The sequence below is a fragment of the Nothoprocta perdicaria genome, unplaced genomic scaffold, assembly GCF_003342845.1.
Source record: "Nothoprocta perdicaria isolate Ctin4 unplaced genomic scaffold, notPer1 scaffold_40, whole genome shotgun sequence".
Taxonomy (NCBI): Eukaryota; Metazoa; Chordata; class Aves; order Tinamiformes; family Tinamidae; genus Nothoprocta; species Nothoprocta perdicaria.
Genome location: NW_020455644.1, coordinates 3,539,794 through 3,563,736, shown reverse-complemented (window position 1 = coordinate 3,563,736; position 23,943 = coordinate 3,539,794). Strand labels below are relative to the sequence as shown.

Genomic DNA, 23,943 nt, shown 5'->3' with positions numbered 1-23,943 from the left:
GCGGCGGCGGCGCTGCTGCTGCGGCGGCCGCACAGCCGGCAGGGCGAGCCGCGCTGCAGCTCGTGCGACGAGGGCAACGCGGCCAGCTCGCGCTGCCTCGACTGCCAGGAGCACCTGTGCGACAACTGCGTGCGGGCGCACCAGCGCGTGCGCCTCACCAAGGACCACTTCATCGAGCGCTTCGCCGCGGGCGCCGCCGCGCCGCTCGCGCTCAGCCCGCCCTACCCCGCCGCGCCCTACAACATCCTCTCCGTCTTCCCCGACCGCGCCAGCTACTGCCAGCACCACGACGACGAGGTGAGTGCGCGCGCGGGGAGCGGAGCGGAGCGCGGCGGCGCCAGGGGGCCCCGCACGGCAGCGGCCCGTAACGGCCGGCGGGGCGCCGCGCGGCCCCCTCTAACGGTCGCTAACGGCCGGTAACGGCCGCCGCGCGCAGCCGCCCGCGGGGAGGAGGCGGCGGCCGCGCTAGTGGCGGGACAGAGACCCGCGTGTGAGACCCGGGACGGGGAGAGCGCGGCGGCGGCGGGAGATGCTCCTTTCCTTTTTTTTTTTTCCTTCTCTTTTTTTCCGGTTTTTTTTTCCCTCTCTTATTTTGAGTCAGTAAATGAGCAAAGGGCTTTTTTTTTTCCTGTGTCCTTTCCATGTCTTTGTCGATTATATTTCCTGCTAACGCTTCAGCTACGTTTAAATTAAAGCTCTCATTTGTACCACAAAGATTCATTATTCCTTTTTTTTTTCTCTTCCCTCCCATAGTCTTTTTTTTTTTTTTTGATACGATTCTTGAGCGCTTTTTCTCGGACCTAAAAAGCGAGGCCGCGGCTTCGAAACGTGCTGGGGGGTCCGCGGTGTCCCTGGGCCGTCGCGGGGCTCCCCTGGAAGCCGGTTTCCCGCCGGTTTCCCTCCCAACCCCGGGCAGACCCCCCAAAACAGCCTGTTAGGTAGTTTCGTTCTCCGGTACCTTCGGTGCTGGGGCGCTTCGCTTCCAGTTTGTTGGGAAGAAAACTCTTCACAACGCGTTTGAGGGACAGGGGCCAAAGGTGGTGGCGGGGGAAATTCTCACAAGCAGCTGGACTGCTTATGGCCTTGGCTGCTCTAAGTATCTTTTTAGTGCAGCATCTTTCAAGTACATCCAGAAAAAGTGAACACTAGAATTAGGTCTGTCGTTCTTACTGCTAAGTGACTGCATCTCTCCCTTGATTATGGATTATAATTTTGATTATGGATTATGATTTTGGTACCGGTTAAGAAGCTTGTAGTTTGTGTGTTCCCTCTGTAGTCTGCTGTAAAACTTGCTTCTGAGGCTTGGCAATAGGTTGCTGGCTGTGTGACTTCTGTAAAAGCAACATATCTTGTTCAGTTGTTTTACATGAGTTTTTTTTTCAAAAGTGTGTATGGAAAGGGAAAATGTCTCTTTAAGATTAGCTTTGGGTGTCCTCTAAGTCTGGTTTTAAAAGTAGGCAGTTTTGCGCCTGCTCCCCTGTTGAGAAAAGATTTTTATTCAGCAAATTAATGATCTACAGTTATTTCCTGAGTGGTGAGTTTTGATGATTTCTTAGTCTGGGTTTACCCGATTAGTATTTGTAAGTTTTTATTATCAACTCGATGGGAAGCTCTTGGGAAGAACTCCTTGACGGTGCTTCTTGGGAACAGTTTCAGCCTTCCTAACTTTTGTTAAAAATTGGCAAGGTGTGCCATTTCTGGGGAAAGGGTGGCTGCAAAACAGTGAGGGTTATTGCTTGTTTAATTCTAAATGCTATTTACAGCCTCATAAAAGGAATGCTAATAGAAAGGCAGCCTTCCAAGAGAGTGCTTAAGTGATACACTAAATACTTACTTTGGCTGTCTGTCTAATGGTGTAAAAACAAACGTACAAGGCAGGGCTGGAATGGCAGCTTGAAACTTTAATTATAGTGGTTATAAATAAGCGGTGTTTCTCTTCCCCACAGAAGTGGGGGCAGAAAAAGCCGGTCTTTAATGGAGCAGGGAAGTCCCTCCATGTCTCCAAGGGGAGCTGGGGCACAGGCAGATCCAGCTGCAAATTGCTGCCATCGTACTTCTCAAATGCAGAGCTCGGCTTCCCCGGGAGATACTCTGGGCCCCCACCCCGTTCGAGATAAGCTTTGAGGAGCTCGACTCTGACCCTCGGGCTTCCTGCAGCTCTGGTAGCTTCCCTTTATTTTCTGCCTCTTCTCCGAGCACCCGGTACTCTGTCCTCCTAACATCTCTGCTTCACTTGGCACCTTTGGGCTCTTGCTGATCTCTGCTTTTCCTCTGGTCTCTGCTCCCTGCCCCTGGGGGAAGTCCTGGCCACTCTCTCCTGCTCCCCCCACTCCATTTCTAAGACTTCCACGGGTGAAAAAGACAAGCACTGTGAGTGGTTAGTTGCCGAGTATTTCAAGTCTCAAAACAAGTCGACAAATACGATTTGCAGATTGGCATAGCTCATCCTCCAGTGCAGAGAAATGAAGGTTTCGGCTCCTCAGCGGGATGTGTGGAGCTGTTTCTTTAGCTGCGCTGTTCTGAGCTGAGCGGTTGCCGCGTGACACAAGGTGAGCCTGCTGCGTGCTGAGCACATGCAGTTGCTGACAGCAGCAGCAGCTGATGCCCTCATGGCAAGCATTACAGAACATGCGACTCCAGGTGCTGTCTTCTGGGGGCATGATGTCCTCAAATACTACAGTGGTGTGTGAAAGGAGAGCAAGGCTTCCTGCAAAAGGCAAATACCTACCTATTTTTGCCATAGAGCTGCCTGTGAAACCTGGGTCAGCTGCTTACCTTTTGGGACCTTGCTGCCTGATGATGGGCTCTTCTCTTGGATGGGAAGAGAGCACCTCTGCCGCCTTCTTACAGAATTGTCAAGTAGACTGCAAGGCAAAGTAAATGCCTAGAAAGCACAGGAACTGCCGTGAGCTACTTACAGGTTGCATAGCTGAAACTATTGGAGTGATTTGAGTGACTTAGCTGTCATGAAATAATGTAGCGTTCCCTTCATGCAGACTCTCAGCTGCTCCATGCTTTGAGTTGATACCGCTTTTTGATAGCGGTGGTGGTGGTGCTCAATATGCTTCAATAGCAGACTTAGAGTCCTCTTCAGGAAAGAGTGTGGAGCTGCCAAAATCTCAGTGATGGCCTGTAGTCCCTTAGTGCGAGAAACTAAGGACTGTTGCCTCACAGGTTCCATTTTGCAGGTAATTCAAGGACCACAAGCAAAACCCTGTAACACAAAGGCTCACAGCCTGCAAGAAAGGACTTCTGGGTTCTTCCTCTCTTTACTCTTTGCAACACTTCCCCTTTGGTTGCCTCAGTTCTGGCTTGGGTCAGGTTCTCTAATGCTCCAGTTGGCTCACCACTCATTAAGGAGTTTTGTGTCAGTGAGTGGAATTGGCTCGTGGGACTATCAGTGTTAATGGGATGGAATGACACAGGATGCTGTTGGTTTCATATCTTAGCTGTGCCAGTTCAGTTTCTGGGCGTGGAAATGAAGGTCCTACCCTTGGGCTAGTGCATACTAGAGATGGTTTGTGTGAAAGCTCCACCTTTTTTTCCTCTTTTTATATTTTGTTGGAAAATATTTAGAATCATACTCCAAGTTATTGCTGAAAAGGAAGGAATGGACTTGCTGAACCATGATTTTTTTTTTAAGAGTGACTGTTTCAGGCTACTTTGAATTCTTGTTGCATATATTCAACTTGCTGTCTCATTTGTAATCTAAAAATCACACTTTGTCATATGACTGGAGATGATTTGTGAAAGCTGTGTGTGTATAAAGGATATAACTACCACAAATGAAGGTTCCTAATCTAGTCCCTTGGCTAAGTTTGCTGATTAAATTTGAGCCTAAGCTACTGTAGGGGGTGAAGGTTTGGGCTCACAATGCAAGAGGGCTGTCTTAGCACCTCATGGCTGCTGAAAGGGAGGAAGGGATCTTTCTTCCTGTGCTCTCAGATGCTCTTCTGAGCCAGCTTAACTGACTAACCTGGAAGAAAACTTCTTACCCTCACCACCTTTCCAGTTGATAAATTGAATCAAATCTGGCCAAAATAGAACTTATGAGGGAAAAGATAGGAGAGTGTGCCTAGGAGGGAGGCCTGCGTGGTAGCTGTGGTGTCCCTCTGCAGTGTGCCTTGTCCTTGCTGCCAAAAGCCTGGCTTTGCCCCCATGGTGTTTGCATGGTCTGCCTGAAAGTCTCACCACGACTGGCTGGCAAGAGGGGCAGGTGTCCTTGTCAGCACTTGTCTGTTGTGCTGAGAGGGGTTGTTCATGGTAACTGCGTTGTGCACCATCTTGCTGCTTTTTTGCTTCTAATGCTTTGATTTTTTTTTTCCCTCTGAATTAAATTATTACGATCTTTAGGAGTGCATCCCACAGGCTCCAGTCCTAGTATGCAACACTTAACTGTGTTGCAGCTGCTGTGGCTGCTGTAGCTTCACCTCTGTGGGAAAACCCATACACCGTCCAGATCAATGTGTATTTCCAGTATACCTGAGAAGTTTTTTGTACTTTGTCAGTATTTATACTTTGGCAGTATTATATTACTTATACATTGTTGGTTATAGTGTACACACTTTAACTGTGTACAGATGCACCTTTCATGTGTCTTACTTAACATGCCTTTCCTTTCCAATATCATAGTGCATGTGCGATTTCCAGTTGGAAAACAAAACCTTACATTTAAATATTGTCACCTTTTTTGTGTCATCTGAATGATGGAGGGCTTTAATCTATTTTAAGATAATTTGCTATACCCTGTAGACTGCCCTGCAGTGCTTTCTTCCCTGATGCCTCATTCCCTAGCATGCCATTGTAACTCCTGTTGCTTTCCTGGATGTGAAGGCACAATCCTAAACTGCTTCTGTTTGCTGTGTGAGGCAGCACACAGGTTTTATGGGTCTTGAAACTGAATTTTAATGCCACGCTGGACAGAACCAAGCCTTCCTTCCTGCCAGCCCCAGCTCTGACATTGACGTTCAGACATTCTCAATGCTGTGGGGGAAATACCACTAGAAGAGGCTTTGCTATAATCAGATATCAATACCAACTGGCTTAATTAACCAGGAATACAGACCATAGCCATTAAGAAAATGCTGGAATAAACAAAAACCTTGCTTGTTAAGGTGGTGTTTTCTTACGGTCTCTTTTACCTAGGAAACACTTTGTACTGTTCTGTTCACTTCTGAAATTTATATACTGACTACAGTCAGAAATGTATATATTGACTACTATTTTTGAAATAGTAATGACTTGCCTTTCTTACTACTTCAGCTTTGCCAGTACTGTAATGTTGAGATATGCCACATCTCATGACTGACAAATTTTGTATTAATGTAGTAAGAATTCTTGCATTGCACATGTAAGAGTTGATCCTTTCAGCTAAATCGTGAGGGCATGTAGACGTGTGTGCTAGACTGTTCCTTAAATGGAAAACTTTGGTTCCATTCTTTAAAATTAAGAGGTATACTTGCTCTTTCAAAGCTGTCTTGGCTCCATCTCTTTCTAGTTCTTCTCGCATACTTGCTTTCTTCCTGGTCCTTTTCCATGCAACAAGGAATTTTGGTGTGTTGGGAGTGCTGATCTTAAGCTTTAGGAATGATGCACTGAAGGCAAGACTAAAGTCACCACAGGTAAGACTTAAGAGAAGTCTTTTACTGTCTTTAGCCATAATCCACTCCCAAAAGAGCAGTTTCAAATGTAATCTTGGATTATAATTATGTAGAACATAATTCTTAATTTCTACACTATCATTGTGAGTCCTTATACAATACGAAAATAGTGGGTGGAAAGGGCACTAGTAGTTGACAATGCAAATATTGGTTAATGTAATAATTAGATATCCCTGTTTAAAAAAATATAAATATCCTTGTACTAGATGTTCTTGTGCATGAACTTGTCTGCAGCTCTTCCATTGACTGTCCTCTACTCTCTTGATCCACTTGAAGGGGCACATGGATGAGATGGGTAATGTCTGTCCTCTTGTCTAATGAATTGCATATGTGCATCCAAAACTTTGAAAGTCACAGGAATAAATAAAAATCCATCAAAGGATTGGAGCACTGCTGTCTGCTGAATTTGTTTTCTTTGTTGAGTGTAAAACTGTCAGTTCCTACACCCTTTGAGTGTAAAAGCTTTTTCTTACCCAGTGTAGTATGATTTGAATAGTTTCTGTCCTCCTTTCCCTTTTTCCTTTTCTCTTAAAGAAGAAAACTGCTATATTTAGCTTCCCTAATAGGCTTCTGACTTGGAACTATTTGTCCCTTCTCAACCAGCCCTCAACAAGATAAGTTACCAGCTTTGGAGTTTGTAGCTCCTGACCTCTCATTTAGGAATTAGAAATGGTTGTTGCTTCGCATGGTTTGGCTTTTCAGCATGGAAAGGAGGAAGCTTTGGTAAATTTGTCCCAGAGATGATACTCATTCATAGAAGTATTTCTGTGTTGTCCTACTGTGTTGCCTTCTGGATATGTGTACGTTACTGACAGTTCTTCATAGGAATTAATTCATAGTTAAATAGTTAAATGTTCAACTGTAATAGGGAAGATTCCCAGTCCTCTTTTGCTTTACCTGAGTTATTAGTATACACTAATAATGCATTAATTAATGCACTTTTGTAGTATGAGACAATCTCTAGACTTGTCTTATTAGCAATGGGTGAAAATTTTTGGTCTTCAAAGTTGTTTCAGAACCAAATATTTTAAATGGGGGGGGAAGTGGAGGGGGGTTGGAAGGGAACAACTCTGCCTTGAAGGTCCTTGCAGAAATGCTCTGTATGGACAAAAGGGAAATAGTCTCTACTGACACGACACCCATATGGGAAACCTTGAAGTCCCTCTGAAATGCACAGACTAATCCAACCGAAGGCTGCTCTCTCCTGTAATTACCCTGGTGCTTATGTCCTCCTCACTGCTGTCAGTTACTGTGCTGTAATCCTCAATAACTAAGTTCACACGTAAGTAGTCACCAGGCTGTCTGCAGTACTGGTATTTTGTGGGACTGTCAAAATAACAGCTGCCTGCGCCTGGATCTGAGTGCTTTGGGGAAGAAGGGCACATGCTTCCCTCCGTGAACTCAAGGTAACAGCTGCCTTTCCTGCGTGGCATCTTCTTCCAGCCCCTTTTCCCTACCCCTTTCAAAGTTGTTCCTCATGCATAATCAAAATGTCTACAGGCAGCTTGTCAGGTTTGCCTAACTATATCTCTTCCAGTTGTTTGCTGGTATGGCTATCCACAAAATGAACAGCAGGGATGTTCTTAAACTACAGGCTACCTCGTCAGTGTACGTGACTCGCAAATGCTGTGTTTGGATGGATTAAAAGGCTGACAGGGACTTGCAAGGCATCCGAGAACCCTGTTGAGAATTCATTCCTGATGTTACAGCACTCTGTATCTTCCCCCCGTTCCCTGGTGTCGTGTCTTTTGTGCCTGTGTCATATTTGTACATTAGGTATTTGCTGTCCAGAGTGACAAACATGCTAGAACTATAATCTTACGTATTTTATTCAGATGCTCTTGGTTAATAAAACATGAACTATTATTTAGGGGGAAATACCAGCTACCAAACTGCAATGCCTGCACCCTCATTTTTTTTTCCCTCTTCCCTTCAGTATTTTTGACAATTGTCTTTGCTCACACCACTCACGGTGCTAAGTGTGCAGTACAAAAATCCGTCGCCTCAAGTCTTTGGGACAAGCCAAGCTGGAAAGCCGCCTGCAGTATCGATGCCTTAAAGCTGCGTAATCCAACTCAGTGCCGTCTCAAGGGACTCGAGCAAGTTTCCTTAGGAGACCTGGCAGTGTGGGCTGGGGATTGCCAGTCACTCCCGGCCCCCGCTACCTGACAGCGTTACCCCTCTGATCCCCTGCAACCTCCAGTAACGCCAGCCCGACTGATGGGGATGGGTGGGAGAGGCGCCGGTCGCCCTTTCCCGGATTTTGCCCCAGCCCCGTTTGCTTCTCTGCGGCTCCACGCCGGATGCACCGGCGTGCGCCCATCTCCCGCTTTGGGAGAGGGCTCCTCGCGGCGCCCCGCGAAGCAGCCCGCTCCCCACGTGGGTAAAGAGTTAAGCTCCCCGCCCCCACTGCCGCGTGCCCAGAGGCGCTGGAGATTTAATACATTGGGGCTGGAGCGGGAAGGGGGTCTGCAGGCCGCTGCGCAAAGTCACTCGGGTTTCAGGAATACTTGAGCCATACAAGGATGTTACTTGAGAAAGGCAGGACTTCTCTGCAAGGAGCTGCTTACTGAATGAGCCGTTCGAGCGCGTCCCAAAACCACGTTTTTTTATTTTTTTGTGGTTAGATGAGCAAATGAGAAAGCAGTGTTTCTTTAATTGATAACTGATAGGCAGGCCAGCCAAAGCTGCTGCCACATCCATCTCTCCACAGAGAACAATGTAACCGTTTGTAGGGAAGAGTAAATTGTGCTGCTCCCGGTGAAGTGTGTTCGAGCTCCGGAAACTGATGTGCAGATGACTGAATTCTGTATTGAACTGGATATAAGGATGAACAAATGGCAAATACATTTTTTTCCCCACCTCCTTTAGTTAATGCAAGGTGACACCAGGGTGTCCAAACACAATGTTTTTCAGTCAACTTCTGTTGAAGGCTTTTTTAAGTGGAGAGAGAAATACCTTTTGAGTGGAGAAGAGGGACTGCAGGCTTTTGCTTTGGACTTTGGATGTATGGTGTTTTATCTTTTTGTTTTGTTGTTTTCCCTTCCCTTTAATGCAGAACTAGAGATGTCTGGCATGTCTAAAGTGAATTCTACCCAGAAAGGAATAACCAAAATATTGTTAATTAGCAAAAGAGCTGCAGGAAATGTAATGCGAAAGAACTGCAGAGCAGTGAAGTCCCAGAGTCTTAACAGTGCTGCTCTTAACACTTTTTTTTTTTTTAATATCAAATCTGGCTCTTTTGACCTTACCTATTTTATCAAGGACATTGGGCCTCTCAGTAGAGCAGAGATGACCAACGTAGGACCCTCGAGTTACCTGTTGCTGGATCCTTTGCTGTGGGACTGCTGATGTGGAGGTTTGTGCGTGATCTGAGCAGGCCTCCGTCAGTGGAAACAGGCCCATGGAAGGTCTTGGGAGCAGATTCCCACGTCATGTGCAGCACTTGGTCCTGGAAGGCCACCTTCTGAGTGACATTCTTTCCAGGAACAGCCTGCAAACATGTGACTTGCTATACTTGATGGGGGAATTTGTAGGCAATTGTGTCCAGGCAAAGCAAACATTATTCTGTCTTCATGTTAATGCCCTTCGCTAAAGTGGATACTATCCTGTCTTCATATTTTATCCAAAAGTGGTGGAGCCAAATACCTTTGGAAATCCAAATGTGTTCTGGGTCAAGCCAGCCCAGCTTAGTAGAGCATACCTGGTTCTGTGTGTGCTTGCAGCAAGGAAGAGGAAAATCTTCCAGGCTGCATTCCTGGGAGCCTGAATAGTGGGAGCTTTTCCAACCCCTCGTTGGAGGGACTGCTCTGCTCTTGGGATGATGTAAGGTGACTGAATCTTTAAGACTACTTACAGAATACCTGTTCAAACCAATATTGACTGTAGCCACCTTCTCCTGATTTAGCTCTGCTTGACTCCCTTTAATTAGGACCTTTTCATTAACCCGCTGTCCACAAAACACTTGGCAACCTGAGAGTTGACATTGACATCTTGCCTTATTGCCAGCAGGCTTCAGAGGTGAGCAGTCTGCTCAAGTGCACAGGGGTGGTTTTAGGCTCAGAATAACGATTTGGAGGAGCAGTTGCAGGCGTTGATTGCAGACAGTGCTATTTGCCATAACTGGCAAATTGCTTCTGCTCTAAGAAGACAGCTGCTCTTCGGAAGAGCTACAGGACTTTGTTGGGAGGTCTATGGCAGCGCAGGTAACTTCAGCACAGCCCACGCTCATTTCCCCTTGCGTCAAGTCTTTGGAAAGACCTGAAGAGTGGTTGGGCTGCCCGGCCGGCTGCTCGTGCCATATGATCCCCTGCAAGCTGGATTGGTGCCAGCGGCTCTTCTTACACCTGAGCGCTGCCTGGTCAGCCCTTGCACGGCTCCTGCTGTGCCCGGGTGAGTCGGTGGAGCAGGCGGTACGTGAGCACTGGCAGCGTTCGCTCGTGTTCCTGTCCCGGGCTCGTGGCAACACGGTGCTGAAGAAGCGTGGTATGAATGGGAGAGCCTCCGTTCAGAAGTGCTAGTGTTGGCATGAGGCTTGTTTTGGCATGGAACAATTCGACTTCGGACTGTGCTCTCAGTTAATAGTTGTTTTTTTTTCCATATTTCAATCCTTAGATGCTGAACAGCACCTGTCCTTTTTTTATTTATTCTTTACATGTATCAATTCAGGCTGTTGAACTACTCCTTAGCTCTTCCATAGTAAATACAATCCAATGCTAGTGCCTGTATTGTATTCTGTAAATGGTGTCACTTCTGAAACAGACTTATTTATTTCATAAGGTCAGGCTGTGTCATCTGGTAGAGAGCGGGGCTGCTACTAAGAAGCTCTAGCTGCCGAATGCAGCTCCCTCTACCTTGACCTCACCTGGGCCCCACACATCATTTGAGTGGGTTCATTAGGGGAAGTTGGGGACCCAAGTGTTTGTGCAGGCAAAGCAAGACAGACGGCTTGGACACAACCAGCCTCTGTACCCTTAGCGTGGACATCTCCTGTCACCCAGGTATGCGTTTCCTCTCTTTCAGCCTTAGTCTAAACCTACTTGTTCTGTGCCTGGCCATTCATTACCAGGATGAACTGGCTCAAGCTTAGAGGTAGGAAACAAATACCAGGCTGAATGAACTCACTGGGCAGTGGAGGTAGTAAAATCTTGCAGCTCAAATTACTGCACGGAGGAAACAGGCAAAGGTGCACAAGTCTTGTTCAAACCTACTTTTCTCTTCCACTTTATCAGTCCACACTTAAATCTAACTGCAAACTTTGAAAGGGAGTTACACTTGGATGCTTTTTGAGAGGATTTTTATTAAAAGCCATAGTTTCCTTTTTGTTATTCGGTGTTCTTGTGGCTAAATACCTGACTGTTAAATTACATTTTAGTTATTTCTAGTGCTAGTTGCTGTGTAAACATGGAGCACATGTTCTTACCTTCCAGCTATCTAGTAAGAGGCATTTCTCATTTTATTTATTTGCTGTCACCATCTAATGCTGCTTATGGGTATCCTGGCAATTTACGTAGTATTCGAATTTGGCTAAAACAGTAAGAAGCTGCTGACTTTTTTTTCCAAATGAAAAGAAATGCTTGATAGTATATTATTCCCAGAGAGATTAATTATACTGAATGTGTATTTCATCAAAACTGCTGTTTTTGTTTTATTCAATATAGCTATATCAGAAAAAAAAAAAAGGAAAGCTCTGTGATATGCAGTGCTAGCTGTGCACAAGGTGTCCTTCCATTTTAATTTACTTATATCCTGAATTAGGACCTTTTTGCCTTCTGTGTGCTATCTTGAACTTCTTTATGTATTTTTTTCTAATATCAACATGGCTAGAGGAGGAGAAAAGCTACAGATCTAGGTGAAACAGTACCTGAAGTTTAAATGTCTTCCAGTGGCATTCAAAGGCTGGAGAAACTTTCAATAAGCTGGGAGTAGATGGGAAAGGAAGTACAGTACATAACAAGTGAAGACACTGCAATTAAAAATGAGGATAGTGATAGCTGTCAACAGAGGCTACCGTGTGCTGTTCAAATATCCAAATACCAGGAGAGATCCCCTACCTTGATGTGCTGCTTGGCAAATCCCGTTTACTGCAGGTGTTCCTTAAGGAACAGTTGCCACCTTTCAGAAATGAATGTGCATTTCTGTAGGGCTTATATTGGGATGAGAATCTGCTCAGCTACTTACAATTTTAAGTAATACAATTATAAGCATTTGATTCTGGTTGAAACACTCCAATTTGAAACAAGGCTAGGTAAGAATAGCTTTGGGGGAACTGACAGTGTTTGGCTTATTCCTTGCTTTGCAAACTAGCATCCCATTCCACGTTGTAGCTTATGGTTTCATTCAAAGCTTGCTGATAAAATCTTTAAGATGTCTATAAAGAAATAGTTGCCAGCTGTAGTTCTCAATCTCTATCCAAAATGAGAATCTGCTCATTTTTCCATTTGGTTCCTGTGGCAGAGGGTGTCCTTGACCACTGCGTAGCTAGTCCCTTGCTGTAGGGATAGAAGTGGGCTAGAAAATCCAGGGCATTTCCACATTAATGGATCTAGTAACTTGTTTGAGGATGCACATGTCTTAATGAACTAGCACATGGCCCTTGCACAGCATGATGCAGAATGCTGAATTTGTGATCTTGAAAAGGAAATTCATCTCTCCAGAGACCCCTGCCTGACCTAGGCAAACTGCTGCCACCAGCTCACTAGGAGCAAATGGTTGTTGTTGAAAGATACTCTCCTAAATAAGTGAGTGCCAGTGTCCCGGCGTGTGGGTTGTTTTCTTTCCGTCCATTCTATCCGTCTGCTTTGCTCCAAGTGAGGGAGAAATTCCGGCAAAATATGTATAGCATGGCTCTTTCCACTACAATTAGGTAGAAATGTTTTCACAATAACAGGTTTCTAAAATCAAAAAACCCCTAAACAATAAAATAAAATAAAACCAAACAAGTTCTCCAAACATCCAGCTCTCATGTGGTCAAAGAAGCCACGTCTTGGGGTAAGCTGGCTTGTTTCATGTTTGATCCCATATGGAGTTACGGAGGGAAACCATTCCTTGAGTGCTTTTGTTAAATAAAGCTGTTGCCATGAATTAAGCAACACTGCCCTGGAATGTTTCTGATCATGGTCTTGCAGAGCTTGTGACCTTTGCACTGAACATGTGAACTGAAACTTCATCTTCTAGTGTTCAATAACCATGTTAAAAATTCAGCCTTGGGATTTCCTTAGGGTAGCTTAAATGCTGAGTGAAATTCAAGTACTGGTTTATACAGCTACTCTTCCTTTTTTCTTGTTGTAAAGCTAAGAATGAAGAGGCCAAACTGTATAAATGCACAAGTATTAAATACTTGAGCATTGTGAATGGAGTATTTTGTCCCACTGAAATAGAGTGGACAATCTTTTTGTGGCATTTGATTCTCAGAGCCTCCACTCTTCAGTATTGCCATCTTCGTGTGTAGAAGTACCAAATTACTCTAAACCTGAATTACTGTAGACCTCAAACAAGTCTATGGCCTTGCAGTTATAAACTTTTACTATTTAAAGCAATTGCTTTAAGCAGAGTTGCCTGTACAGGTACTATATTGTGATCTTGGATAACTGGGCTCAGTGGAAAGGGGGAAGAAAGCAGTTAAGAGTCTGCCCCTCTTGCCTTCTAGCCCTGATGGAGCTGGACTCCCTACCTTCACAAGAATACTGTAAACAACACGGTGTTTTTCTTATTTGCTGGACAGAAGCACTGCCATCTGTGTGCTCATCCCTTGCACTTTCTCCGTTCCCTTGTGCTCATCTTGTGTTTCCGTGCAGTCAGAGGGGTGTGCAGGGTGAAACGCTCAGTCGCGGTACCAAACGCATCGTGTGCAGCAGCCCTGGCAGCGGGAGCGACGCCTGGTGTGAGGGAATTCACAGCCCCGTCGCCTCCAAGGCGATGGGCAGAACAGAGCCCCCGCTCTTAGTTTTGACCAAATTCAAATAAACAGAAGCCGATAGCATTGAATTCTTTGAGATGAGGGAAAGAGGATCAGGTTACCCTGCCAGTGTATTTGTGGTAAGGATTCGCGCCAGCTTTGCGGGATAACAATGATCAAACCTTAATTCAAGCAAGGCTTCCTGACCAGAAGTTCTGCTTCTACCTGAGCACCTTGACTGCTGCAGGCACCTTGTCCGGTCCTTACACACGTGGTGCTGGGCTGGACTTGCGTCTGTGGCATGAACCAGGTTCTGAGAATGGGTGAGAGAAGGAAGGGGCACTTCTGCAGCCCTGACAAAGTGCCAGACACGAATCCTGCCGTGGAACAATCCTGATGCTCCTTCTCGCCATAACAAACCAATGCGGTGGCAGTTGGAAAGACTTGGTGGTTAAAATCTGCCCAAGCGAGGGAGGCGTTTGACTTGTCCTCCCGTAGAAATTTTGCCTAACGGACTCTAGAAACTCAAGCAAGAAACAAAGTGCTTGAGAGAGTATTAAAGGGCATCGGCGGCTGGGGAATTGAATTGCCCAGGATGCTGACAAAAACATCCTGACCTCTAAATTAGCTAATGGAATTAATTTCTTGATTTGTAACTTAAGCTCCACGATGAGAATAAAGCATCTGTTCAGAAATGGCAGCTCGGAAACGCTCTCCCAGAAGGACTGGTCTCCCCTCCTCCCCTCCTCTTCCTCCCTGCTGCCATCCCCGAGCTCCCCCTTCTACCCGAAAACAGTCCCGGCGGCGGGGGGTGGAATTTTGAGGGGAAAAGCAGCTTTGTGGAGGTGTATGCGCATGCCTTGTATCGGCACTGGCAAGGCTAAAGCAGGCCTAAATCCAGCTTCTTGTTCCTCGGAATGGCCTCGGGAGCCTGTAGCTGGTGGGCTTGGTGGTGGCGCTGGAGCCGCGGGAGAGCAGGATCCGGAGTGACTGCCCAAGAGAGGCAGGATGAGCCCGGCCTCCCTTCTCTAAGGAAAGGGAGGGAGCTCTGGAAAGCCTGGCTGGATAGGAGCTCTTACTCCTTACTGTGAAATTGTGCCTTGAGGAGAAGGAGAAACTGAGGATTCGGGTATAGCTCCAATTAAGAAAAAAAAAAATGCTTAAAAACTGCTTAAAAAATGTACCATTGCAGCGTGCAACTGGAGCTTCTCAAGTGCACGTTGCAATAATGGTTTTGCAGGGTTTTTTTCTTCTCAGAGTGAGGAAATGGAAAGGGCTGAAAGATATTAGGAGTTTTATTAGGTCTTCCCTCACACCTTGACTTTTTGGAAGCACCGTTAATTGCCCAGCTAGATAATGATGCAGGCTTCAAAGAGCACTGAAATTTCCTTGGATTGAAGTGGCAGTAGTTACATGAAACTGTGCAAAAAATATATATACCTATTTTTAATTCTAGCGTATATATCAAAGGCATATTATGCAAAGGCATATTATGTAGAGCACTGATGCTTTGTCCTCAATGCAACTGCTATTTAATGTCTATTTTCCAGGGTCTTTTAAGTATTATTGCTGAATCAATCATACTGTGTAAGCAGCAGTGACTGCTTTTAAAATGGAGGTTTGCTGGAGGGAAAGGGGTTGGCAAATAGTGTATCAGCGATGTCTGAAATTCGCTCCTTCCTGAGGTGTTTTTGCAGTGAAGGATTCCCTGGGATAAATATTAACCAAATAATTGTATTCCTTGAGCGGACTGCAAACTCCGAAATTGCTTGCAGTTATTACAATGGTTAAGTATTCTGAATGAAGGAATAAACAAAACAAAACTCCTACCTAGAGGGGTTTTTTGGGTCTTTTTTTTCCTCCCTGACAAAGCTTAAAGAGTTTTTAACATCTCAAAACATGTTTGACCTCCCCACCCTTAAGCCATTTTGACACTCTTTGCCATTGCATTTCAACAGGAAAGAAAGATCCTTTTTATAGCCAAATGGCTTCCTCTTCTCTTCTCCTTCTTTTCCCTTCCATCCCCCACCCACGAGTGCCTTTCTAGTGCTCGGCCTTCAGCTGCTGCCTGGATACTGGCTGCATCTGTCTTGTTTCCGTGGTCCAAGGGGGGAAAGCGGCGCAGAATGGGAGCGCAGGGGCCGGCAACGTGGTTCTTCTCCAGCGGGAAGGCGAGCCCCGCACTTGCTTCTGCCTCTTTCCCCAAACCATTTTTCATCAGTCGTGTCCAGCGCTGGGAAGTGCCTCCCTCCCCCGCTCCCAATTCCCCCTCTCCTAAATAGGTGGTCTCGTTCGGAAGGCCAAACGATGGCTTTTTAATTGGGAGAAATATGAAATAAACTCCCTTTATAGGCTCTTGCTTGAGGAAAGCCACTAGGAGAAATTGCAAGCTGAATAAAGCATTGCTCTGGATAAAATTTGAAGGCTCTGGGAAATGCCCGTCCCAAGAGCAAGCTGGGCTTCCTAACGGGAGCGCAAAAGTTTAGGATTAAAAACCGATTCTGCTCTGAGCAGCACTTGATGTTTTGTGGGGATCGTGGTGTAAGGAAGATAGTGACTGTCAAGGAAAGAGTAACTATGTGAGGCTGAGAGAGGACAGTAGTTCCTGTTTGGGGGGGTGAGTTTGCTGGCTTTAAGCGTAGGAATAAAATCAGGAACAATGATAATCAGAACAGCCAGGAATGGGGGTGTAATCTCGAGGGGGTGGTGGCTGTTTTTTAAAGGTAATCTGAGTTTGTGGAGCGGTGGCAGCAGGGCTCAACCCTGTTTGTAAAACTCGAGTTACAGATTAATTTGCTCACCTGAAAGTCTGAAAGTCATCTTGTGTGCAGAATGGAAAGAGGCTGTCGCGACGGAGCCTGTTTCACACATTGGCATCTCAGCCTGTATTCAGGTGGCTCTTCGGAGGTGCTAGCGCTTATTTAGCTGTCACTTCACTTTGTTTTTTTTCCCTCCTGTCCTCCCTGTGATGTGCATTGTAATAGATTGCAGGGGAACAGAAGAAACCAATAGCAACATTTTTTTTTTTTTTGTATAAGAACTTATGATACTTCCTTCTTGCTTTAAAAAATGGTCACATGTGGAAGGGTCTGCAGTACTGCTCCTGTACAAATGTTATATATCCAAGAACTTGTTTGCCGACCTCATTTTTGAGTAGGCTTGGGAACTATGGTTGTAGATGTCTGAACCATGTTGTAGAGTTCATGAGCTTTGTGGAGTAAGTGTAGTGTAAGTGCATAGGTTTAGGAGATGCAGCCTAAACCAAAACGTTTGTGTCCTCCTGGTTTGACTGCTGCCCCCGAATTCAGTACCCTGGGTGCTGGGAGACGCACGCATCGCAGCATGATGCCCCCGCTCCCGTGCCTGAACTTTGGAATCCACTTTCCCTGCCGTTGTGTGGGGTGGCACTGCGGGATGGATGTTTGCCCTTACCTCAGCACGTGCGCCGAGGCCCTGATAACAATTATTTGGCTTTTAAAACATCCCTGTGTGTTTGGCGGGTTGAATCGGCTTGGCAGGGTTGTCCTGTGCGTTAGGGCACTGTGTGTGTGGGAAGGGCTGGGGAGTTGCAGTTACCTGCTCAGTGCTCGGGTGCTTCAGCTTTCATTAACCATGTGCATAACCCAGCTCTCGGGGGGGCATTTCTGCCTTGCTTTTGGGGAACAAAAATTCATACAATTGTGACCAGAACGTATTAAAATAGACTGCATGCTAAGGAAACACTGCCTCGAGTGTGTGTTTGTGTGTATATTCTCTTTCCAGTTCTTCTTGTTTGGCATGTACTACAGAATTTGTTGGGGAATGGGTGGCTTAGCCTAATGCTGAATTATTATCAGTTTCCCTAGGAAAACATGGGCTAAGTAGGCTATTGGATTCACAAAAGGTGAGTTTAATACTTTTGACTCAATAGCCTCCTGACTTGAAGGGGCAAATTATCTGCTGAGTCTCAGCAGGACCCAGAAGAGATCACAGGGCAGATCAGCCCGTGCCTGCGCTGGTGGGATTGAAGTGCAGGCAGCGACCCTGCCCTGTGTGCGAGCTGGGCTTTTATGTCTTAACCAAAAGAGCTGTGGAGCCCACCGAGTCCGAACTTGCTTGTAAATAAACTGTAGTTTTTGACTTGACACTGATTCTCAAGAGGCGTGAATTTTCCTAGCTGAAATGAGCTGTTAATGCCAAAGACCTCCCTAGTTTTGAGCGTGAGCACACACTGCTTTCCCCTGCAGAAAAACAGCGGAGCAGGAAAAGAGTACAAATTAAGATTGTGCCTATTGAAACAGCTGGCACTTTCAATGTAATAGGAATTAAGACGTCTTATTTGGAGTTTCTGACTTGCCGAGATGGTGCCGTGAGGGTTCAGCCTCCTTTCCTGGTGCAGAAGCCTGTGCAGGGTTAGGCCTGGCTGCGCGGCAGGGCCAGGTTCAGCGCCCTGGCTGCTGGAGAAGGGCATCCTGAGGGCAGAAGTGCTCTGGTTAAGGGTTGGCGTGGACAGGATTTGCCTCTCTGAAAGCTCGTCTTTGCAAGCACGTCCCTGTGAGGGGTTGTGTGTGCTGCATCACAGGTAGTAACTGTTTTGTGTAAGTTTTCATAATGTCTTTCAGTCGAGCTCACTTTGCCTGGCTGCTTCCACAGGGCCACCCTTACAGCTGTAATGCTGGATAAACTGGAGGGGAAAACCAGCAAGGGTTTGGGATGATCCCTTGGAGTAAGCACTAAAGACGGTGTTGCTGCGCTGTTTGTTGTAATGAAACCACACCATTCAAGATACTTTCACAGTAAACCTCAAGCCTCATACAGTTCCAGTCCAAAGTACTGCCTGCCCAGTGAACGTGCCCAGGCTTATTCCCTGCTAGGCTGTGAAACCCCGCGGTTGGCAGAAGAGCTGCCTGTGTCCAGGGGGAGCATTGCCACAAGGCCTGGACAGAGCACAAAGTCAGTGTTGCAAGTGGAACTGGTCGCGATGGGCTCTTCCCTCCTTCCTGAGCTTGCTGAGAGCTTCTGTAAACACCAAAAATGCAGCTCTTGTGCATTTTTAGGTTTGGTGGGTTAGCTGAAATCTAATCTTTCATTTTTTTTTGCTTGTGTTTGGCACCACAAGTTCTTTCACCTGTCTTCTAATTCAACTTTTTTTTTTTTTTTTTTTTCCCCTTTCCAAATCTGGCTTCAGTGAACAAATGTGACTTTGGGGTAAGGGGAGAATATTAATGTACAGTGTAACTGGGGCTTCTGTTCACTGTAAGGGTCTTTTGACCTGCTTATTAGTGGGGGCATTGTTCTGGTAAGCCATTCCAGGGCCCATCCTGCCAGTCTTCTGCACAGGATTAATCATTTCCTCTTGACCTCCTGCTCTCTTTTCCTAACATGTTGCATTGATCAGAATCCTTAACTTGCAAGTTTGCTCCTGTTTAAAAAAAAAAAAAAAGGAGGGGGGGAAGGGAAGGAATGCAAAGAAATTGGATATAATGTCTGCTGTTAGCATTCTTAGTAAGCTTTTTCTTTTTCTTTTTTTTTGACTCCTCCCCTCTTCCCCCAAGAAAAGAAATCCCTTCCTGGTCTGTATTAGCTCCAGATCTCGAGCATCTTGAGCGCCTGTTTCACTGAAATTACTTTTTTTTTTTTTTTTTTGAGCATGCAACTTCCTGCAAGATCAGCTTTGCTTATAAAGGTCACATTTGAAAGCCTCAGCTAGACAGGGCTTTAGCTACTGATCTACTAGATCGTAGAGGACTATATTTATCTTCCGTTTGCAGCACTTCTACTATAGGTGAGCCAGCATCGAGAATACTGCATGTGACTCTTATCTAGCATTACTTTTTTGCCTTTTTTTTTTAATGCCAGTAGAGAAAAGCATTTATGAGATTGTACAAGACACCTTTTAATAGAGGAAAGTCATGTTTTATTTTGCTGACAGCCTCTCTGTTGCTCTTTCAAGAGAGCTGTAGGTGTTAAGGTGCAAAGGTCTGCTGCCAGCCAGCCGTAAGCACCACCACGGGCAGAGAGGAAAACTTAGTTATATCTCAGTTATATCTGTCCTTCCCATACTGTCATCAGCTGGCAGCCCGAGCCGCCCGGAGAGCAGAGCTTCTTGTGACACTTCAAACTCACTTGTGTCTCCGAGCAAGTCCTCCTGACCTGGCGTGTCCTAGGATGACCCAGCTTTTGAGAAGATGCTTGCTACAGCTGCCCTTCCTCTTCCAGAGTGTTAATAGCTGAAGAAAGCCACTGGGGTGAAGCTGGAGATCTCTCTCCTCCTCCCCTTGTCCAGCTTCTTTCCGGGAAGCTGCAGTTTCACAGGTAGCTCTCAGCCCTTTAAAACGAAAGCATCTTGGTCCTTGCTTTCGACCGAGCAGGACAGCGAGCATGGTAGGCTTGGAAAGGTTCAGCTGCAGGGGTGGTTATCTGTCTTGTATCACTGAACAGTGATGCCAACTGATGAAACTAAACCAGAAAACTTATCACTTACACACAGGTGTCCAGCACTTCTGACTGTTCCTTTTTTTTTCTTTTTTTTTTTTGTGGCCACATTTAGATTCTCTCGGGAAATAACTCCAGAGAGAATTAAGCATGTGGTTGACAGAACAGACGTGGACACACATTTTTGGGATGGCAGAAATGTCAGTGCTAGAAACGGATGAGGAGCTGGAAAGCCTGGGATGCAATTTCCTTGGAAGCGAGGTTCCCAATCAGTATTTGTTAGGGGAAATGTTGCTTCCATGAGGCAGGAGGAGGCAGCCTGACTGTCTGCTGAGCTCCTGGGGTCGGCTGTGCCTGAGACGACAATAGCTCTGTGTCCTGGGAACCGTGGGGGTTATGGCTTTTGTTGGTTACTTGCTCTAGAGGAATCTCCAAACTCCGCTTTGCTTCCTGCCCAGAGGTGGGTTATGGCATGATCCTCCTGTGCTGACTAGGGAGCGGGGTGTTCAACCCAACACAAGTCCTTGTTGCTTTGTGCGCCTGCCCGAAGGAAGGGGCACGAGAGGGCTCTGCACGAAACCTCCTCTGGAGGAGGAAGCGGCCCTGCTGCAGGCTTGTTGGCCACCAAGCAGAACAACATCTACCTGCTCCGAAGGGGAGCTCGCGCCGGCGGTTTCGGCGCAAGGCACGGGGCTGCGCTCCGGAGCCTGGGGTTTCTCCCGCTTGCTGTCCTGAGGGGTGACCACGCAGCAGGGCGCTGCGTGCCAAGGCCTTGGGCTGGCGCCTTGTTTTTGCGGCCGTGGGCCCCACACCCGCCCTTGGAGCCGCTCGTCCCAGGCCCTGCTGCTCCCTGTCGGCTCCCCACCAGCTCCCCTCGCATCTGGCTCCCGTGATAAGAGCCGCATGGACAGGGAGGAATGAGCGGTCACGAAGGAGGGCCTCTTGGTGAGCCCTCATCCAGCTGCCAAAGGTCTGCCCTGCCTCTCCCCAACCTTGTTTTAGAGGCCTGCGAGCTCCGTTACTGCCATGGCATGATAGCAAGTGAACCCCTTCGGTTCGGGTGGGGAAGGGGACAGGGATGTAACATCCTGTGCCCTTTTCATGAGTTATCTTCATTGGGCTGTACTGGCACTTACCGCTTTCCTCAGTCTATGAATCCCATGGCCCACTGCTGCTTTTAACTTGCCCTTCTGTGTGTACAAATACACACATTGGGTTTTCCACCTTGAGACTCTGAGGTAAGACATCAGTGACTCTCTGGGGGTTTCTTCTGAATAATTCAAAGTTTGGGACAAAGTTTCTGAGTTTCAAAGTTTTAAAGTTTCTTTCTTTGTCCCAAAGTTTGGGATACAGTTTTGGTACAGAATCCTGGCCCATCTCATCATGATCAGTTCCTAGCGATGAGAATGGAGATCATGTGGAAAGCACATCCTTTTTCCTGCTACCAGCAGAGGGTATTTTTCATGCCAGCATAGTGCTAAGGCAAGATCAGGGCTACTCAGTCACTGGTATGATTCCTGCCTTATTTCCCTTCCAGGCAAGCTCCATGTTGGCAGCAAATGGCCACCTGTAGCGCTGGTGAGGTTTGGGACGTTGGTTATGGTCCAAGAGGGGGTACTTCTGAGCCCCCCGGAGCTCCAGGGCATAGTCTTGCCTTATCTCGAATGATAAACAGAACTGCCCGTTCAGGGGAGAGGGTGAGGAGGTAGCTGGATTTTATAGGTTTTCAAGGCAGAAGTTGGGTCAGTGTGATGCTGAAATCCAGAAATAGCCTTATTATCCAACCCTAAACTAACGTGAATTGGTGTCTTACTTGTTTGTACGAGAAAACCACTAATGGGACTCCAAGTTAAGAAAATAGGAATGTGGAGAATGGCTATTTTTAGTGAGACCTATTTCTAGCTTTAAGGCTTTGCACCTCTTGTACCCTCCTTGGGACAGCAGAAAAGGAAGGCAGAGCAGCAGCAGCCATAAGCATTCACTTTAAGTTGTGGCTTGCAGATCTGAGGCAAACCTGGGACGTCGCCTTTCCCAGAGCAGTGTGCAGTGGCAGAACTTGTCCTCCATCCAGGAGCCAGAGGGCTCGAGCAGGTCACACGCAGCGAATGCGACACTTCATGGTGTCTTAATGAACTGGAGCTTGTGCTCATGTAGTTAAACTAGAATGCTGAGGAAGCAAAGAGCGCTTACTTTTTTCTCTGAATGGCCTTGATGAGGGAGTATGAGTAGTTAAGCCTCTGCACCCTAAGACTTAAAGGGTGTGCAAAGAAATGAGTCTGCCTATGGCAGTGAAAATCCTGACTCTGAAACAAGCTGGTTACCGGCCAGGGCAGAACTCGGCACGTTCAGCCCTGGTGCTCGGGAGTTACTGCTGAGGGACTTTGCCACAGACTAACTAGTGTTGTGGTCTTCCCCGTTCTGAGAAGTACAATCTCTGCTGCAAATGTAGTGTTTAAAAGTGCACAACTAAAACTGTTTATACGTGTAATCTACTGAAAATTTAATTCAGGAAAGAAATACAGTGTTTCAGTATTCTCTACTGCACATTCATTGTGTTCTTAAACTTATCTTGCTACCCCTGCTACGGTGAATAAAAGTTGCCTGAACAACTTTTGCGTTAAAGCCTGATAACTTCATATTCCCTAATTATCCCTCCAGCTTCCTTGTGCTGGTCTTGGTCTGGAGACACTGAAAGGCTAGTTTAATTTTTGCCTGCAAGACCTAACACCCTCCTCCCCCGCAAACTCGAGGATAATATTCCAGTGTGCCAGATCGCCCATATTGCCACCAGAAAATTGCTTGGACCACTTCTTACAAAATCAAAGGTCAACTCCATGCCTTGGTGGCAGCTGGGAAACTAATGATTTAATGCTGCTTTGACCTTTGCCTTCCCAGTCCGTTTGAGTCTGACCCAATGTTTTAATTTTCCAATACTGCTGGGCAGTTGGCTTTTGTCTGTTTCCAGATGTAACTTGCATATTGGGGCCTGTTACTGAAGGGAGAACAAAACATCTCGGCCTAAAAGGGGAAGGGGGGGAAAAAATAGCACCCAAATTTTAAGCTACAAAATGCAGCTGTCCAGTTGTGTGCATGTGTGGGGTATTTTTGTTTTCCCAAAAAAGCAACGGTGTCTGGTTTGTAAGGGCAAAACTTGAAGGTTCGCCAGGCATTTAGATGAAGATTTTAAGTATTTCAACTAGTCCTTCCAAAATGTCCCTCTTCAGGGTAACTCTCTGCCTTTGTGCCCCCAATCTCTCCAATTTTTTTTTTTTTTTTTTTTTTTTTTTTTTTTTAGGGGGTATGATTTGGGGAAAATAAGTCATGTTTCATTTGATACTGGCAACATGAGACACACACTGCGGTTGGTTTTGAAAATGCATGCAAGGCAAGGGCTGACCTAGACTTGTGCGTGATGAGGAAGGTTTGAGGGTGCTTTTTACACCATTTCATCAAGGGGTAGAGTTCTCTCCCCCAGGTTTTTTGATGTATCTGTTGTGAGGTGCAAAGTGCATCACATTCCTATGGAACCATTGCAAGGGTCATGCTTTAAACTTGCTGGTAATGGTGCGGTAATGGTGGGGTAAGTACCCCGAGGCGAGCAGCCTTTGCTGAAAGAAGTTTCCTGATGGTTTGTAAAGATCCCCCTTGAGTACTCCTATACATATGGAAACTCCTCAGCCTGAATGTGCAAATCTCTTGGTTTTTGTCTGCTCCGTCCTACCAAGGGCCCATCTGACTGGATTCTTGCTGAGCTCCAGTGCCGCTCTGAAAGGTCAGCCCATAGCTGGTCTCCATGTGAGAGGTTAGTTTGGCAGAGCAGATGGGCTCCTAAAACTTTTATGGTCTCCAGTCAAATCACCTCAAGCTGTAATCTCATTAAATCCTAAGTGAATCAGTGGGTCTGGTTATTACTTGAAAGGGGAGTCACAGGAAGCGATGTTCCCTGTGCAGTAGGTCCGTAGTGTGTGGAGC

General features: G+C 46.4%; 1 protein-coding gene across 1 annotated transcript in view; it reads left to right on the top strand.

Moving 5' to 3' along the window:
- TRIM71 (tripartite motif containing 71) overlaps positions 1–23,943 on the top strand; it is a 49,219-nt gene that overhangs the window by 595 nt on the left and 24,681 nt on the right. Inside the window, exon 2 of the mRNA XM_026045527.1 lies at positions 3–297. Within this exon, the coding sequence (XP_025901312.1) occupies positions 3–297 (295 nt within the window). The remainder of the gene's footprint in view (positions 1–2; positions 298–23,943) is intronic.